At 42.5% G+C, this 18,583-nt stretch overlaps 1 protein-coding gene across 1 annotated transcript in view; it reads right to left on the bottom strand.

The window, feature by feature from the left end:
* Positions 1 to 7,434: 7,434 nt before the first annotated feature.
* Positions 7,435 to 18,583, bottom strand: part of LOC103252357 (B-cell lymphoma/leukemia 11A-like) — a 101,757-nt gene continuing 90,608 nt past the window's right edge. The window contains 3 exon segments of the mRNA XM_021709055.1: positions 7,435 to 7,943; positions 15,658 to 17,116; positions 17,119 to 17,679. Coding sequence (XP_021564730.1) covers positions 15,660 to 17,116; positions 17,119 to 17,679 — 2,018 coding nt within the window. The 3' untranslated portion in view covers positions 7,435 to 7,943; positions 15,658 to 15,659.

Genomic DNA, 18,583 nt, shown 5'->3' with positions numbered 1-18,583 from the left:
AGTCAATATGTGGAAATAAAGAGTAAAGGTTCCCAAACTTTACTTGTATGATGACTACTTGTATACCTAATCCTGACGTGTACCCCACATCTTTAAAATAAAAATAAAGCTGGGCTCGGTGGCTCAGCCTATAATCCCAGTGATTTGGGAGGCTGAGGTGAGTGAATTGCCCGAGCCCGTGGGGTCGAGACCCGCCTGGGCAACTTGGCAAGACCTCATCTCTACAATAAGTCAAAAATTAGCCGGGTGTGGTAGCACATGCCTGTAGTTCCAGTTACTCGGAAGGCTGAGGCAGAAGGATCACCGGAGCCCAGCAGGTCGAGGCTGCAGTGGCCAGGAGCTGCCACTGCACTCCAGTCTCAGTGACAGAGTGAGACTCCAACTCAAAAATAAATAAATAAAGTGAAGGTTTTGGAGTCATATCATAGTAGCAGTACTAGTTGGAAAACTTTAGACATGTCATTTAGTCTCTGACCTTTGGTAGAATGAGGATAATAATAGTACCCATCCTATAAGATGGTTATGAAGAAGAAATAAGTACAGGACGGGCAAGGTGGCTCAGCCTGCAATCCCAACACTTTGGGAGGCCGAGGCGGGAGGACTCTCTGAGCCCAGGGGGTTGAGACCAGCCTGGGCAACTTGGTGAGACCTCGTCTCTACAATAAGTCAAAACTAAGCCAGGCGTGGTAGCGCACACCTGTAGTTCCAGCTACTTGGCAGACTAAGATGGAAGGATTGCCAGAGTTCAGCAGGTCGAGGGTGCAGTGGCCATGAGGATGCCACTGCACTCCAGCTTGGGCAACAGAATTAGACTCTAACTCAAAAAAAAAAAAGAAGACGAAATAAATACATGCATAGAAAACACTTATCACTGTGCCTAGAGTGTAGTAAATTCTCAATAAACATTGGTTGATATTATTGTTTCTACTTTAGCCCATATTTTCCTCTTTGCCAAGCTCAGAGCCGTCTGCCAGTCAAGAATGAGACAGGTTAGGTTCTCAGTCAGAGATCACATTTCACACACATCTGGGCCTCGAGCTCCAGGCAGCTGAAGAAGTGTGGTGCTTTACCACTGTCAGTGAGAGTCAAGACCCCATCAGGGAGGGCTGTCCTCCAACAATACCCTCCTACAGGGCAAGGGGTGGAAAGGAACCCCAACCTGACATTACAACCAAAGTAATAAGAGGCACCCTGGGCACTGCACATGCTGCTGTTTGAAAAACCTGGACCTGATGACGGCTTTAGTCTCCAAACCAAAATCACTGCCGCTACTTTTCTGTGACATAAACTTATAAAGCAAATGAACTTACTACCCACAAGCAAAGGAAAGCCCAATTTTAAGACAGGCCACAGCCCCACTTCCCCAAGGTCATCAAGATTGGGTGTCAATAGCCCCACAATTCCAAGAAGAGTACAGAACACTTGAATATCTCCTACTGTTGGGGCTGTTAGGTCCAGGTAGGAAGCAGAGTGTGTCCTTCGTTTTTCAGAGGGAAGAATGTGCCTTGAATGGGTCACATCCAGAGAGAGGGGACACCAGGTGGATCAGCATGGCAATGATAAAGCCAAGATCCCAACCCTGAGCTTCAGGATCAGAGACCAGCACCATTCGCCAGTCGGGACCAAAAAACAAAGGGGCACCCACCACTCCCTCACCCCATCCTGCCCCCAGCACAGCTGCCTATGTCAGAGGGAAAAGAAAACGTGCTCTCAGAGAAGTTGAAAAATAAAGAGTTCCACAAATAAGGTGTAGTGGCTACAGGCGAATCCATACAAAGGGGACTGCTTTAAAGGAAAATCTCTTGTGTTCCTGAGTTCTGAGCTCTGGGTGAGTTTCTGAAAAGAAATATTTGCATTTTGTTTTTTTCCTTTAGTGTGGTGAAGCAAGCAACAGGTAAAATCAGTCACTTTAAAACTGGGGCATGTGGCAACTCTGCAAGTCTTAGAGCTCAAAGGAAAATCATCTCTGCGCACCCCTCTGTTGGCTTTCTACGCATCCAAAAGAGGGACAGATTAGCAAGGAGAGAGGGGCAGAAAGTTCTGAAATGGCAGCAGGAGTTACCTGTTTGCGTTACCATCTAAGGAAATTCAGGGAACTATCACTGGGGGAAATCAGGCAAATGACTTCCTCTCAGACCATCCTCAACAGGGATATTTGATTTGCTGTTGCTCACTGAGGCTTCCCACTGTCTTGCTCCTATTTCAGGGAGGGCTTTGCTTGTGCAGGCTCTCAGCAGCTGCTGCACACGGCCAACTGCAGCCCTCTCAGGCCCCGAGACATTCAAAGTCAACCCATGTCCACTCGAAGAAGTAAATGTGAATCAAAGAGTAACTGGCAAGAAAAGAAATGGCAGCAGAAGAGCTGAACGCAGCAGATCTAATAAAGGGTAAGGCCGGGTCTGTACGTCCCTACGCAGAGCCAGGAACCCCTGATCAAAAGGCAAAATGCACAAGACTTCATCTTGCACAAAAAAAGAATGTGAGGCATAAATAGCATATTACGTGGAATAATTCTCACAACCCAGAGTTGAATGCCATTTCTACCAACCCTCCCTTTCATTCATTGCTATTTTACCACCTTTGAACTTAATGTTAAATATCCCCAGTAATAAGATTCAGGTCATGCTATTGGCTATGTGGATTCCCTAAACAGGATGTGATGTGGCCTCGAAATTCAAATCAAGTGGGTGTTTCTCTTAAATCTTGCCTAGAGAATAGAACAGATTGTGAGATCTATTTAAGTCATTTTAGATGAATTTGGTTTGATGAGTAGCTCTTTTTTATGCCCTTTTAACTTTAAAAGTCATCTCTCAGCAAATCTTGGTCCCTAGTTTTATTTCTACCATTGAAGGAGGGAATCAAAGAAGAATCCTTCCAGGTTGTGACCTAAATGTTCTGTCATAGGAATACTGTTTTAGAAACCCGTATTCCATATGGGACATGGTTACATGTTCCCTGCAAGGACTATCACCACCAAAATAAGCTTTTGATTTCATTCTTAAATCCTTCTGAAAAGCACACTTTTCTGCCACTCCTGTTTCTGAAGTTAGTGGGTCACAAGGGAGACATTTACACTTGAATTCCTTTGCACAGGAGCTGGAAGATTTGGGTTCCAATTCTGGGTCAGCCATGGACTGTGTGATTTCAAGCTTGCCTATGACTTTTTTTCACACTGTGTAATCATAAGTACTTCACCTAATCTTTGGGCCGCTGTTGCCCTGATCTGTATAGTGAGTGATTGCTATAGTTCCTTTCAGCTCGAGGCTATTCTTTACCTAAGTACTCTAAAAACTTTAGTATATTTCCTGAGAGCATTTTTTAAAATGTAAAGAATATATACACATAAAGCAAAGTAAAAGGCAATGTGATTGGTAATAAGGTATCTTAATTTACACTTATGAGAAGAAGAAAAACAATGACTGCTTCTGGATTTTGCTGGAAGTGACAAGTTCTTTGGCTTAATGTAACTACAGGCAAGTGCAAACTGAGGAGTACTGTCTCTACTAAGGAAGCAGAGGAAAGAAATACAGGGGAGGACCCCCCAAAAACCGGAATTATCTTTTGGAGGGTGGGTTTCTTGTAATACAGGCTTCCCCCACTAGGCAAGTGTTCTAGGAACCCATTGCCATCAGTATACCAGCTGGCGTTGTTGTGAGAGGCTGCATTCAGCTTCAGTGAATGTTTTTTGGAGATTCTTTCAATGCATTTGCCCATTTTATGATGGGTGATTTACAAGGGCAGAGGCCCATATTGTGTTGAGTGTTCAGCAGTTTTTGAGGAAAACCAGCATGACCCCCATGCCCTACTCTCCCTATTCAATTGATCTTGCCTCAAGCAACTTTCTTTTGTTTCCCTGGATGAAAAAAGTCCTCAAAGGGAAACATTTTGCTGATGTAGAAGAGGTGAAACAAAAAATGGCAGAAGCACTAAAGGCATCAAAATTGACGAGTTCAAAAAATGTTTTGAGCAGTGGAAAAAGCGTCTTGATAGGTGTATTGCACCAAATGGAGGATACTTTAAAGGTGACCGAAGTTTAAACATATAAGAATAAATACATATTTTTTAATAAACAAATTCTGAGTTTTGGGGGGGTGCCCCCTCATATGATGTTATTTTTTCCTTGCTGGTTAAGAATTCCGGATGGGCTGGGTGAGGTGTCTCACACCTGTAATCCCAGCAGTTTGGGAGGCAGAGGCAAGAGGATTGCCTGAGCCCCTGGGTTTGAGACCAGCCTGGGCAACTTGGCGAGATCTTGTCTCTACAATTTAAAAAAAAAAAAAGTAATTGGGCATGGTGGCACATGCCTGTGGTTCCAGCTACTTGGAAGGCTAAGGTGGAAGGATCACCTGAGCCCAGCAGGTCGACACCATGGTGGCCATGAGCATGCCACTGCACTCCAGCCTGGCTGACAGTGAGATTTCAACTCAAAAAAAAAAGAACAACTAGGATTAATTCTTGAAGAAGGAAGGCGTACTTGCAACATTGGTTGTGTCTGAACTCCCACCAGACTCAAAATTCCTCAAATCTGTTTCCTTTACACTATACCCCAAAAGAAACCAAGGCTATGAGGCATATTGTAAGGAGAGAACCAATATCTTACGAAATACTTCCATCCTAATCTTCTCTACCATGACTTCCAGGGACACACGCTAATTTGCAAAATAAGAAATTTTTTTATAGGATAAACATTAACACTGACGTAAAATGAAAAACAACAATAACTCTTGTTAATATTAATAGCCGTCTTCAACATTAGTCTTACTATCTAGCCTTCAAAAAAGAAAATAAATAACCATGTCAATGCACACAAAACCTGCAAGATATTCCTGACCACTTGAAGTCTTGGCTCTAATCTAAATGCTCTTGGACACTCCAAGCAAAAAATGCCCAGGAACTATTTTGCCAGGGTTTGGGGCACTCAGTTTTCCTTAGCAGAACCCAAGATTGCTCTCTTCTTGACTAAGATTTTTCTTTTAACACTCACTGGTTTTTGAGACAATTATTTCTCAAGCAAGCTGATATTCAATCAGGCTGGGAGCTAGGTGATGCAGGGGTTGAGTCTCACTCTGTCATCATGGACCCCAAAGCCTAACAGACCTTTTTGTACAGTGTGACAGTCTGGATAGACCACAAAATTAACGTTTGTCTACCAGGCTTAGGAGGATAAAACAATGCCCTGTATTTGGTCCCCACCATCCGAATAGCTGGGACTGTGTCCTCTAATCCATGCTCAGTGCATGCTGGGCAGCCAATTAATCTCTCTGCAATTTGAAGTTCCACTCTCCAGAGAGGGCACAGTGAGGACCCCAGTCAGATTTGTCAGTCCCTTCCCTCCTTCTACCATTCAAAGATAACCATGACCTTGACTTATCGCACAGAGAGATGTCTTCCTAAATCATCAATCTTGTGTGGGGTTTCAAAAGTTCTAGCCCTGACATAACACCATTTCACAATGAATTCCATAAATGAATTTTTATTCTTTCAACTAAAAAAAAAAAAAAATGGGGGGGAGAGAAAGACATGTTTTTAGTTTTGTTTTGTTTTGAGGAAGGGATTTTTCTTCTCCAAAGGGGGGAGGAAAAAAGATATCCTTTCCATTTCTGTTCTCCCCTCCTCCCCCAGAAAAACCCCACTTCTAGAGATGCTCATTTATTTATAGACTGACCCTAAGAAGAAATAAGTAGGGAGTGGAGACACACACCCAAAGTAAAAATGTAGTGACCACCAAGTGCAATTACTGGGGACAAAGTTATCTCAAAACCCAGGATTGATTGTTTTGTTTCAAATCGGGCCTCCCTTTAGAAGTGGTGTCATTCTTTCTAGGCACCACCAAGGAACTTAGCACATTTAGGGAGGATGCTGTCCCAGAATCCTTTGTAGTCTTAGGTTTCAACAACACAGAGGCAGAGCATGGTGCAGGGAGAAGGAGATAACTTCCTGTCTGGAAATTCCATTCTCACCTAAGTGAGAGGAACACTCAAAATTTATCAAAGTCACTGGTACAATCAGGTTATATGTCATGGAGAAGCCACAGGGGAAAGGAAATGGCAAGGAGGGACCCTTGTTTTAAACTCCCTTCTGCAGTGTGCACAGCTGTTGGTAGAAAGAGACAATTTTGTATGCCTTTACCAAAGGACATCCTTGGTCTGTGTGTGTAACCCACTGGTATGTCTGTGAGCATTTACGGCTTGTGTGCTAACACAGGAAACGACATTCCTTTTGATCAGTTAAATAGAGTTCAGTTGATTTAGCTCTGGACTAGAAACCAGAAAACCTGGCTTCTCTACTTTCCCTCTTGCTGGTGTGGCCTCCAGCAAGCCGCTAACCTTGGTGAGTCCCGTCCCCTCAGTCATAGAGTGGAAGCCATGAGTTCTGTCCAGACAAGGATCAGATGAAGTAATACACGCGAAAGCACTGTATAAAGTATAAGGTGGTATATGACTGTAGGGAGTCATTATTTATGCTGAATAAGCAGGAAAGAATCCAGGTGCCAATTATTTTGCTATCTTTTCACTAAGCTAGGTAATCTAGCCAGAGGGTGAGTAGGTAAGATTTTCCCCACTTAGGTTCACAGCCAATATGTAAATCTATAATACACAGGTGTCTGAGCTCTATTATTTATAAGCCTATTTTAATATGTTATATTGTTTCTAATGCTCTTCTGGATCGCCAAACAGTAGACAACAACACACTGAGAAAAGTTCTTCCCAAATTAACTGGGCCAGAAGGAATTTTTATCACCTGTTTGTACACCTAACTTATTTGTGGTGCTAATTTAGAAGGAATAGAGCACAGCCTAGATCTATTTTGATGTGAACTTCTTTCTTCCTATAATTTTCCCCCTATAAAATCTGCCCCAAATTTCCCGATGTAAGTACTAAAGAAGTTTGATGTTTGTTTGTTTGTCTGCATTAAGATATTTGCTGAAGGTCGGGAAGCCTCATATTAGAATATTTAATAAGCAACTACTGACATTTATCACCTTTGTTAGGATTTACCACTCACCCAGTGACGTTATCTTTCTTGAGCTAAATTAAAAGACAAATTCAAATCCTGCATGGTAGCCACCAAAAAGCATATATTTGAAAAACAGGATTCAGCGTGCCACATTATGCATTATTTAATGGTATGCAAATTATAAGTCAGACAGTTAGGAAAACCACACTTCAGCATTAATAAACAGCAACACCACTACTACATTAATTATGATATTGCTATGATTTATTCCCAAGCTTTGCATTTTGGTTCTCCTTGAAAATTTATGCCATTTGATAAGCAGTAACCTATTTCCCCTCCCACATCTCCACCCACTCCTCAAATCTGTTCCTCCTACACCCGATGGGTGTCTGTAGGAAACTGGTACAGAAATACAAAGTCATAAGCAGCTGCATTGTCGTATACGCATTAAAAATTAAAGAACAAGCAAACACCACCTAAAGCTCCAACGTTTATTGTGTCAATGTTAAGCACACTTTTTAAAAGACAACATAGAATGTATAGAAACAAGGGGCTGGGGACTCATGCTCATTTCCACAATACGGGTAATTAGGTTGGCTGGTTTCAAAAGGGCCAGGACTTCACTCAGGACGGCGGTGGTCCATGGGCCCTCTCTATGGGACTGATTCGCTGTTCCAATGTGGGTCTGTTTTTTTGTTTTTAATTTTTATTAAAAAATATAAATAAAATGGCACTGCAGGCCCAGGCTGGAAGGACTCTGCAGGACTCTGTCTTCGCACAACGGCTTCTTGGAGGCTACTGTCAGAAAACATCACAAACTAGCAGGATGACAGACCACGCTGACGTCGACTGGGCGGCACACGTCCACCCCGCCCCTGGGGGCTTCAAATTTTCTCAGAACTTAAGGGCTCTCGAGCTTCCATCCGAAAACTGCCACACATCTTGAGCTCTCTGGGTACTACGCCGAATGGGGGTGTGTGAAGAACCTAGAAAGAGGTTGGAGACAGAGGAGGGGAAAAAAAAAGTACAGGTGTGACTTGGCCCAGTGATTTGCTGTTCTCTAACTAGCTTCTTAACATTAGATCTTAAACCAACCACAGGTTGAGCCACTGGCATCTTAAGCGTGATTTCAGACTCGGTCTCCCCTCCCCAAATATCTCTGACCTCTGAGTGGTTTTCCCACGCCTCCCTCCCGTCCGTCCCCCGGAGGACCTAGACCTCCCCATCATATGACAGTCCTAATAAACTCGGGACACACCTGGAAGGAAACACTTTCCCTTATGACTGAGAAAACTTAGTAAGAAACAGTCCTTTGGTTTAGGAGAGCGGGAGAGGGAAGAAGGAAGGGGGACATCTTCTCAAAATAATAATAAAATTATAAAGAAACAAAAAATCAAAACTGATGTAAAAGCAGCACAACGAAAACATGAAATGTCATCAAGTTCAACGTCAAAGCAGCCAACGATTTACAAGAGGCGAACAAGTCTCTGAAGAGAAAACCAGAACCCAAAATAGTTGCTCTCAAATTGCACCAAAAACTGCCTGGAGTTTCTTTCAAACATGCAGTTTTCTTTTCTTTTCTTTTTCTTTCTTTTTTTTTTTTGTAAAGGGGAAGGCAATGGTGAAGGGAAGAGGGAGTGGTTATTTTCCTCCGGGGTTCCTCCCTTGCTGTGGACATTGACTTGAAGCAGCAGAACTGGGAGTCCGGATGTGCTGAGGAAGAGGGCTACCACTGTGGCATTCCAGACCTCGTTGCCATGGTGACCAGAAGCAGGGGCCTGGGGCCTCCTCTCCCCTGACTTGGCGCCGCAGGAGGCCCAGGGTCTGGAGCTCAGCTGCTCTCACGCATCCCCCCCTGGGCTGAGGGGCATGCTGTGTCCAGGTGGGCTCTGGGGAATCCCATTCCCAGTCCAGCGCTAAGTCACTGTTGTTGAGGCCCCGTGAGGTAATACCCCAATCAAACCTCTTTGTCCGACCCGCTACCAATATTTAATCCTAACAGACAAAGTGTATCACGGGCATGTACCATGTTCATGTTTATTTAAAAGCACAGGCCCCCTATGGGTTTGGGGCTCCTGTTTACTGGATACTTGGGGAAATTGCTTAATTTGCCTTTTCTGCTGTCTCTTGGAAAGACCTGATCCATGTGCTTCCTTTAAATAGTTTTTGCCACTTTACAGAAAGGAAAAACAGTATTTGGATCAACCATTGAGCTGCATTCAGCCCAGTTTAGGCTCTTAAGTACAATAACCCGTGTGAACTGTATCAGTCTCCTCTCCCATTTGGAAAGGAGGAATTAATTTTATCCCGTGACCGTAGATGACACTGGGAAACAGAGAGAGAGAGAGAAACAGGCCCATCCCCCTGAAGGCTGATTCACTGGCCATGTGCTGTAGTAAATGAAACAGCGGGCTAATGGGGTAACGAGATGCCAGCAAGCAAAAGTGCATCCCCAACAACCCATGTCCACGGTTTGGAGCTAGAGCAGCCCTGGAATAAATGTACATAATCCCAATTTCATCTATGTTTCTGACGTCCATTTCTCTAGAAACGGGTTCATTTATTCTCAAATGGCAAAGCTGCAGGGGCTTGGAGACACCTAGGAAAATCTGCTAAATGGCTCCGTGCCTTTAAAAAAAGTTAGCAGTCTTTTAAGAAACATTTTTCCAAGCAAGTTGAAAGAACACTGCCAATCCCATCCTCATACCGGCAAAATTCCCACGATTTTTTTTTTTTAATGGGAAGTTGTCTGAGAAAAGAGAATGGGATAGGTACATTCCTGAACACACCAGGCCCAGGGACAATGGAATAACAGAATCATAATGAAGAACACACAATTACAACACAGTCATAAGAAATAACGTTTGTGTTTACAGAGGGGGGAAAGAGGCTTCAAAAAGGAAAACACTGTATTTCCTCCCTCGGTCTTTGTGAGTAAAGGGCCACAAGCAGGACCGGATGGGGCCTGAGGCTTCTCAACTCCTTTGCAGGAAGGCCCGAAATAATCCCAGTACCTTTCAGCAAACTGTTAGTGTCTGTGAATAAAGCAGCCCATTTCCTTATTTCTCCAATTGAAATGATATCTAGCCCACCCCCCCCCCACTTCCTTTCAAATTCTCACTTCAGGCATTATGAACATATACAATATGTACTTATTGCATATACAAAAATGGTATTTAAATAAACAGTTCTACATCCACAGAATGTCCTGAGAAAAACTCAACTACTTCACACTTCCTGCCATGGCTGGCACAAATGAAGAACTGTGTTCTCCTCACTTCTTAGCAACCTTTAAAATGTGTTGGTTCCAGCCCTTTTGATGGTCCTGAACAGAGGATAGCAAATGGTCTCAGGAGAAGGTAGGATATGCACAGGAAGAGTTTCTGGGTCAAAATCTGTGAGAAATCGTATTTGCTGTATTCCTGTTTGTTAAGTTGTTCTCAAAATGAAGATGAAACGGAACATTTTAAGCATCAGGAGTTCAGGTATGTAGAGAACATTCCATCAGCACATCAAGAGTGTTACAAAAACTTGATTGAGAATTTTAAGAGCTATTCATATTCTTAGCATTTCCTCATTTAAAAAAATAGATCATGAATTCCGCTTGTGGGAAATTTGTGTTGATGTTATTTTACACTAAGATTTTAAATTTTAGAGTTCCAGATACAAAATGTCATTTATAAGTTACACTCGTGTTGGCTAGGTTTTCAGGTTTCTATTGTTCACTCAGCTTCAGAAATAATATTTTATCAGAAGGCTTCAATAAGTCAGGAGACTAAGTAACCTGAAGGACCTGTCTCCTAATAAATTTATTTAACTTTGGGACCATGTAAATCAAACATAATCTGTGATTTATCACTAGATGCTTGCACTCCTTCCCCATTCCCCATTTGATTTAAGAAATTTGAACAGAGAAGTATACAGTATCCACCATTAATTCTGTCTGTCAGGATGCAAAACCCAATTACACTAAGAGCATCACACACTGAGAAATTAAAATGAAACCTGTATATAAAGCCTACATAGCTGCACTCGTAGCGCCTAATAAAAGAGTGATAGGGACACACAGAATTTTTTATGAACATTTAATATGGTGGAGCAGAAGTCATCACATCTAAAGCTGACATGGCACCTGGGGATATTTCTATCTGTTTTGAGATGCATTTTGAATTCAGTTTTGAAGTAACCTAACTTGAAACACATACGGTACATCTTATCTTGACTCAGTTCACCGACAAACACCAAGTTCTCCAAGGTCCCCCAGCCCAGCTCCTGGGAATGTTCTCCAAAATCCTCTCAGTGGATCTGCTCCACTCTCTGCTTCCTGCCTAAACCGACTTTTTAAAAAATATGTCTACTTTCTCTCTACTTTAGAAAGATAAAACTATTCTTGCCTCAGATAAAAGGCATTACATGAAAAGGCCACCGCACAGGCACTAGGGGCATAAGACCTGAGCAACAAAAAAATGCTACCACAAGAAGACGACAGAACGGCTCTTGTTTTGGTTTTACAAAAATAAGAACAATGTTGTAGCCATCCATCTACACTGGGAACAGGGAGACAATATCACAGAAGTATGTGTTTTTATAAGCAAATATATGCTGCAACATGCAGTATTTGTAAAACTCACAACACAGATGTCTAGAGAGGTTTGTTTGTTTGTTTTTAATAGATCTAACTTACTTTCCAAAGACATTTCACAAATCTGGTGGTTGGTCAAAAGAGAATTGAAGGGTACTCCCACCCTCCTTTGTTGTCAACCAGGAAGACCCTATGAAAACACCTAAAACAATCTTTATTATCTAGGGTCACTGGGATCTCAAAACCACAAGGCAAACCACCATGCTATCTCAGAAATCAGTGGCTGATTCCAAAGACTTTGCTATGTCTGGCTAACCCCCGAGTTCTGTTTTCTCTTTTTTCTCTCTTTTTTTAAATCTGGTACTTTTATTTCTGGATTTTGAGATTTGAGAAGTGGGGTTATTTTTGTTATGATACCTTTTAAGAGTACAAGCAACAGTTTCTTATGTGTAAACTAAAAAGCTGATTTTTTTAAAGAGTTGTTTTTTAAAAACAAAACCTTTTAACATTATGTTCTAAGATAAAGCAAGGATGGGAGAACAGAAAAGAACTTTTAGACAACAAGAACAGCAAAAAATTCAAAGGAAATAAAAGTTTAAGATGCTATTACCAGCAAGTTTTTCGCTTATATTTGAATGAATTTCTGCTAAGAGAGCGAAAGTTTTTAACATCAGACTGAAAACACCTTCCATTTCTTGAAAGTTATTCTAGAACTGTAAAGTCTAAAAACTATTTCCATGGCTTGAGATATGTCTATTTTAATATAGTAAGTATTTTATGTTCCTGTAGGGTATAATACACGCATCAAAATGCCCATAGAAATAATCCTGAAAAAGACTGACTGGCCTTCTCTTAAAACCTGTTATTCTCTTGAAAGTAATTTACAGAGTGTGTCAAATGAGGACACAAGAAGCTTACAATGTGTACTTTAATTTTTTTTTATTTTTTTCAATAAAGGGACAAAATGGGTGTATGAACAGGTTAATGCAGACAACTGCCAAAAAAACACAGACAGTGGTTTTTCCAATAGAACTTAACAAAGACCAGAAACAAATACAATAAAAAGCCAGGTTGTAATGACCTTTGGTCATCTAAATAAAAAAAAATAAAAAAAACAAAGAAAAATAAAAGATCAAATTAAGTGCCTCTGTTTTGAACAGGGCACATAAGCAATAATAAATAGTGACTCCCATAGTAAAAGATAAAATTTCAAGTTACGACAAACAGCTTTCATTACAGGAATAGAAAAGGCCAATAACAAAATATTCTGCATTGCCATTTACAAAAAAGTATTGACTAAAGCGGGCTTTCTCTTTAATATGCTTTGCATATGAAATTCTTTCCAATCTAAATATAAAGCACCATTTAGTTTTTGGCAATGAAAAAAACTGCAAAACATTGTTTTTTTTCTTTTTTTCTTTTTTTTTTTCTTTCTTTCTTTTACTGCATATGAAGGTAAGATGCTGGAATGTAGGGTGATAGAAGGAGAGGGACAAAAAGCACACTACATAACAAACCAACGTCATTAGCTTGCAGTACTGCATACAGTATGGCAGCAGGAAAAAGGAACAAAAAAGGATATGTACAACCCCTCTGACAGCCATCCATGTGACATTCTAGCAGGCTTCCCCAAACCGCCATTATATGGCTTCTCATCTGTAATGTCACACTTTTTTGTTTCTCTTTTTTTTTTTTTTTGAAGCATACAAATAATTTGCACTATATTATCCTGCCAAATTAAAAAAATATACTGTGGCAGCCTGTCTTTTTTTTTTTTCCACTACCAAAAAAGGTACATTGATACCTTTTAAGAGAACAAGCAACAGTTAAAAATACAAGCTTCAATATAAATACTATAGTGCCTAACACTAGATGAACATTTAATTCAAATACCATTCTAGAAATACAGAAAAAAGACCATAAATGTGTTTTAGCATAGGAATCAACATGAGTGTGCATTTTCCTATATTTAAGTACTATATAATCTTAAACCTTTCCCCAATGTATGCTTTTTTTTTTTACAACCTGAAGAGCGGTGTGTATCCAAGGCATAGAATTTCCACTATCATTTTTAAATGGATAACAAGTCTTGTAACACCACCAAGACAATGGAACCCTAAAATGCAGTTCCCCCCTAAACATAATGAAGTGTTTCTTAAAAAATTTTTTTCTTAACATTTATATTTAAAAAAGTTTTGTACAAAAAAATCCTTGCACTGTAGAAGCGAAAGCAATCATTCATTTCTATGTTAAGTGTATTCTGTTTCCATTCACAGCGCTTGCAATGTTGCGTCCAAGTACGCTCAATAGTCAAGTAAATGGCTGGCAAAGTTTTTTTTTAAGTTTTTTTAAAAAATGCTCATCAATGAGATTGTGTTCAATTTTTTTTTTTTTTTCAGCATTCTTGCAACTTTTCCCTTAAGTATAGACCTGTAAACTGGGAAAATTGTACAGTGCACTTAATTGTCCTATCTGAGCAGATTTATTTTATACTCAACCTCTGTATCTCTGATTAGAGAAAAGATACAGATATCACAGGCAGAGTCAAGTGCTATTTGAACACCAACTGGGGCAGATGCTAGCTTAATTAAAAAAAATTAAAAAAATAAAATAAAAACAATGAATCCTCTTCCATGTTAACACAAATAGCACACAGTGTATGGAAAAGAAATGAAGTACAACTTTTAGGGAGCACAGACATATATACTGCTACTCTTAAAATTCTTTCTCTTCTTTTTTTAAGAATGTCACATTTAAATGCAAGTCTTAAGAATTCATAGTTAATCATCATTGTATCAATATTAGCTTATACACCTGTTCTAGTTTAAAATGGCAAATAGTACCACGTTGTGCTAATAAATCACATTTTTTCCCTCTGTTTCCCTCTGTCAAACCTTACTGTCAGCCTCTTCCTTTCAGTATGATATACAAGGTCTTAAAGTTCATCATTTGATTGTCCATTTGACAACCAAGTGGATCTGGATCTATTTATTTTGGTGCCAGAATTTGCAAAAAGACATTATTTAAAGCAAGTATCTTCAAAAATGAACTCCTTACTAATGTATTTAATCATATTCCAGGGCTTTTGCACATTCAATTTAATCATCACTTAAAAAAAATAAAACTTTGGGCAAAACAGCCCATTTCTTTTAAGCTCTCACCAGGAGCAAAGTAACTTTATACTGGTATAATCAGTTTTGTTTACAAAATTAAACTAAAGGAAAAATGATGATTAACTAGGAGATAATGGGTCATATTTTTTTAGGTAGCCATTGTTGTGAGAAATACAATATAGAATTATATGCTAGGTCCTAAGGTTTATTACCTCACCCAATGCTGAATTAAGCTACAAGTTTATAACAAGTAGAAAGAACCATCAATGTGGTTTTAATAGATCCAAGGCACTCATATTTTAAAACCAAATGATAGAATAAACTTGTTCTGTTTTTTCTGTTAGTTTGTCAATTCAAGGCCTTTTTTTCCTCTCCAATTGATACGTTTAACCCTTTAGAGACAGACATTTAGCTCATAGAGATTTTTTTTCAGTGCTATCTATTCTGTCTATAGAGGGTTAATCCAAAGACTGTTTTTCCTCCTTACGTTATAAAATAAAACTGTACATGATATGTATTACAGAATGTATGCAGCATGGTCTTTTTCTCTCTCTCTCTCTTTTTCTCTCAGAACGGAACTGGAAACAGCAACATGTTTGCTCAGCAACGAATTAGGGACAATTTAAAATAGCCATAACATACCATACATGCTGTCTAAGTTTAAAAAAAAAACATACACAACATGTAAATTATTGCACAAGAGAAAGGCTCAAAGTTTGCGTCAAATGCAATAGTATTGCCCCATACAGATCATGCATTCAAACGGTGAGAACATAAAGGGAAAAAAAAAGAAAAAGAAAAAAGAAAAAGAAAAAAACAGGTGTGCTGGTGACAAGCACTCTCATATTCTTAGCTTCCGTTACTTCTGTTTGTTTGTTTGTTTGTTTGTTCAAATCACATGGGACTAGAAAAAAATCCTACAGGGACTGGGGCTGGAAGGCGATGGGGAAGGGGGTGGTGAAAAAGGGGGTGTCAGGTGGGAGCGAGGGAGGGGTATTAATATACCTCTATTCAGTTTTTATATCATTATTCAACACTCGATCACTGTGCCATTTTTTCATGTGTTTCTCCAGGGTACTGTACACGCTAAAAGGCATCTTACAAATTTCACATTTGTAAACGTCCTTCCCCACCTGGCCATGCGTTTTCATGTGCCTGGTGAGCTTGCTACTCTGGGCACAGGCATAGTTGCACAGCTCGCATTTATAAGGCCTTTCGCCCGTGTGGCTTCTCCTGTGGACAGTGAGATTGCTACAGTTCTTGAAGACTTTCCCACAGTACTCACAAGTGTCGCTGCGTCTGCCCTCTTTTGAGCTGGGCCTGCCCGGGCCCGGACCACTAATATGGGGCGTGCTCCCTCCACTTCCCGTGCCGCTGCGCCCCGAGATCCCTCCGTCCAGCTCCCCCGGCGGCGTGGAGAAGCGCAAGCTCCCGTTCTCCGAGGAGTGCTCCGACGAGGAGGCAAAAGGCGATTGTCTGGAGTCTCCGAAGCTAAGGAAGGGATCTTTGAGCTGCCTGGAGGCCGCGTAGCCGGCGAGCCACTGCGAGTACACGTTCTCCGTGTTGGGCATCGCGGCCGGGGGCAGGTCGAACTCCTTCTCGAGCTTGATGCGCTTAGAGAAGGGGCTCAGCGAGCTGGGGCTGCCCAGCAGCAGCTTTTTGGACAGCCCCCCCGAGGCCGACTCTCCCGGGGAGCAGCCGCGGCCGTTAACAGTGCCATCGTCTATGCGGTCCGACTCGCCGGCCACCGAGTCTTCGTCGCAAGTGTCCCTGTGGCCCTCGGCCTCGGCCAGGTGGCCGCGCTTATGCTTCTCGCCCAGGACCTGGTGGAAGGCCTCACTGAAGTGCTGCATGGAGCTGAGCACCATGCCCTGCATGACGTCGGGCAGGGCGCGGCCCTCGTCGCCCACGCCCACCACCGCGCCCCGCGAGCTGTTCTCGTGGTGGCGCGCCGCCTCCAGGCTCAGCCCGAAGCCGTAGTCCACCCTCTCGCTCTCCGTCAGCTCCTCCTCCTCCTCTTCCTCCTCTTCTTCCTCTTCCTCGTCGTCCTCCTCTTCCTCCTCGTCCCCGTTCTCCGGGATCAGGTTGGGGTCGTTCTCGCTCTTGAACTTGGCCACCACGGACTTGAGCGCGCTGCTGGCGCTGCCCACCAGGTCGCTGGTGCCGGGTTCCGGGGAGCTGGCGGTGGAGAGCCCGTCGTCGGACTTGACCGTCATGGGGGACGATTTGTGCATGTGCGTCTTCATGTGGCGCTTCAGCTTGCTGGCCTGGGTGCACGCGTGGTCGCACAGGTTGCACTTGTAGGGCTTCTCGCCCGTGTGGCTGCGCCGGTGCACCACCAGGTTGCTCTGAAATTTGAAAGTCTTGCCGCAGAACTCGCATGACTTGGACTTGACCGGGGGCTGGGAGGGAGGAGGGGCAGATTGCAGAGGAGGGAGGGGGGGCGTCGCCAGGAAGGGCGGCTGCTACCTGGCTGGAATGGTTGCAGTAACCTTTGCATAGGGCTGGGCCGGCCTGGGGACAGCGGTGGGCTAGACGTGTTCCCTGCCAGCTCTCTAAGTCTCCTAGAGAAATCCATGGCGGGAGGCTCCATAGCCATTGGATTCAACCGCAGCACCCTGTCAAAGGCACTCGGGTGATGGGTGGCCAGGGCCATCTCTTCCGCCCCCAGGCGCTCTATGCGGTGGGGGTCCAAGTGATGTCTCGGTGGTGGACTAAACAGGGGGGGAGTGGGTGGAAAGCGCCCTTCTGCCAGGCCGGAAGCCTCTCTCGATACTGATCCTGGTATTCTTAGCAGGTTAAAGGGGTTATTGTCTGCAATATGAATCCCATGGAGAGGTGGCTGGGAAGGACATTCTGCACCTAGTCCTGAAGGGATACCAACCCGCGGGGTCAGGGGACTTCCGTGTTCGCTTTCTAAGTAGATTCTTAATCCATGAGTGTTCTGTGCGTGTTGCAAGAGAAACCATGCACTGGTGAATGGCTGTTTGCAAGTTGTACATGTGTAGCTGCTGGGCTCATCTTTACCTGCAAAATAATACAACACCAACATCAGTGTTTAATCACTGAGGCGGGCATTAGCAATTGCTTATTTATGTTCCACCTCCAGTCCCAGCCTTCCCTGCCCCCACCCCTCAACCCCAAGGCCTAAACCCTCCCTGACCCACCCGTGCCTAAGTGGTGCCTGGCACATCTGAGGGTCGGTACCCAATCAATGTTTGTTCAATCTGTCTTCCTGCCAATAAACCCAGTTCTAAGTTTTATATCTCAGTTTTATATCCAGTCCCCAAAACTGAAAAATCTTGGCCAATTCAAGCTTGAGGATAATGAGCCCTGCATTCTAGGGGCCTTAGCGAAAGTCCTCTGAACTTGCCAATCTCAATAGCTATAGTTTGGGACAAGCCATTTCTTCTCTGTATGCCTGTTTCCTCCTCCATTAAGTGAGGCTTTCTGGCTTTCTAAATTCTATCGATCTGTACCATCACCCCAGGTGGCAGGTGAACTTTCTAAATGGGCAGTTATTTCATAGGGATACAAAAAAGAGAAGACCAACTCACTACAATTCTCTATGGTCCTAGAGCTACTTTTCATGTTAGCCTGAAACACAACTAATTGTTGATATTGTTACAGTGAGAAGGTATTCATGAAATACTTCCAAGAAAAAGAGACTAGCAACGTTTTCACATCCCAGCCTGGGAGGGTCAGTGAGTCCCAATTTTGGTTCCACAACACCCCAGGGGGACGGCCATTTTCACCTCGAGGAACGTTGCGAAAATCTCAAAAGAAAAACTTAATTCAGATTTAATGACTAGGCTGTGTCAAATCTTTAGAACCTGTCCCCTTTTCAAACAAATGCAAGTCTAGAGAAGTTAGGAGGAGTGGCTGGTGCCGACACAGCATCCTAGTTTAAGGAACAGTTAAAGCAGCCAGC

The sequence above is a fragment of the Carlito syrichta genome, unplaced genomic scaffold (genome assembly GCF_000164805.1).
Source record: "Carlito syrichta isolate Samal-C Ts95f unplaced genomic scaffold, Tarsius_syrichta-2.0.1 Scaffold155190, whole genome shotgun sequence".
NCBI lineage: Eukaryota > Metazoa > Chordata > Mammalia > Primates > Tarsiidae > Carlito > Carlito syrichta.
This window is presented reverse-complemented; position numbering and strand designations above follow the sequence as displayed.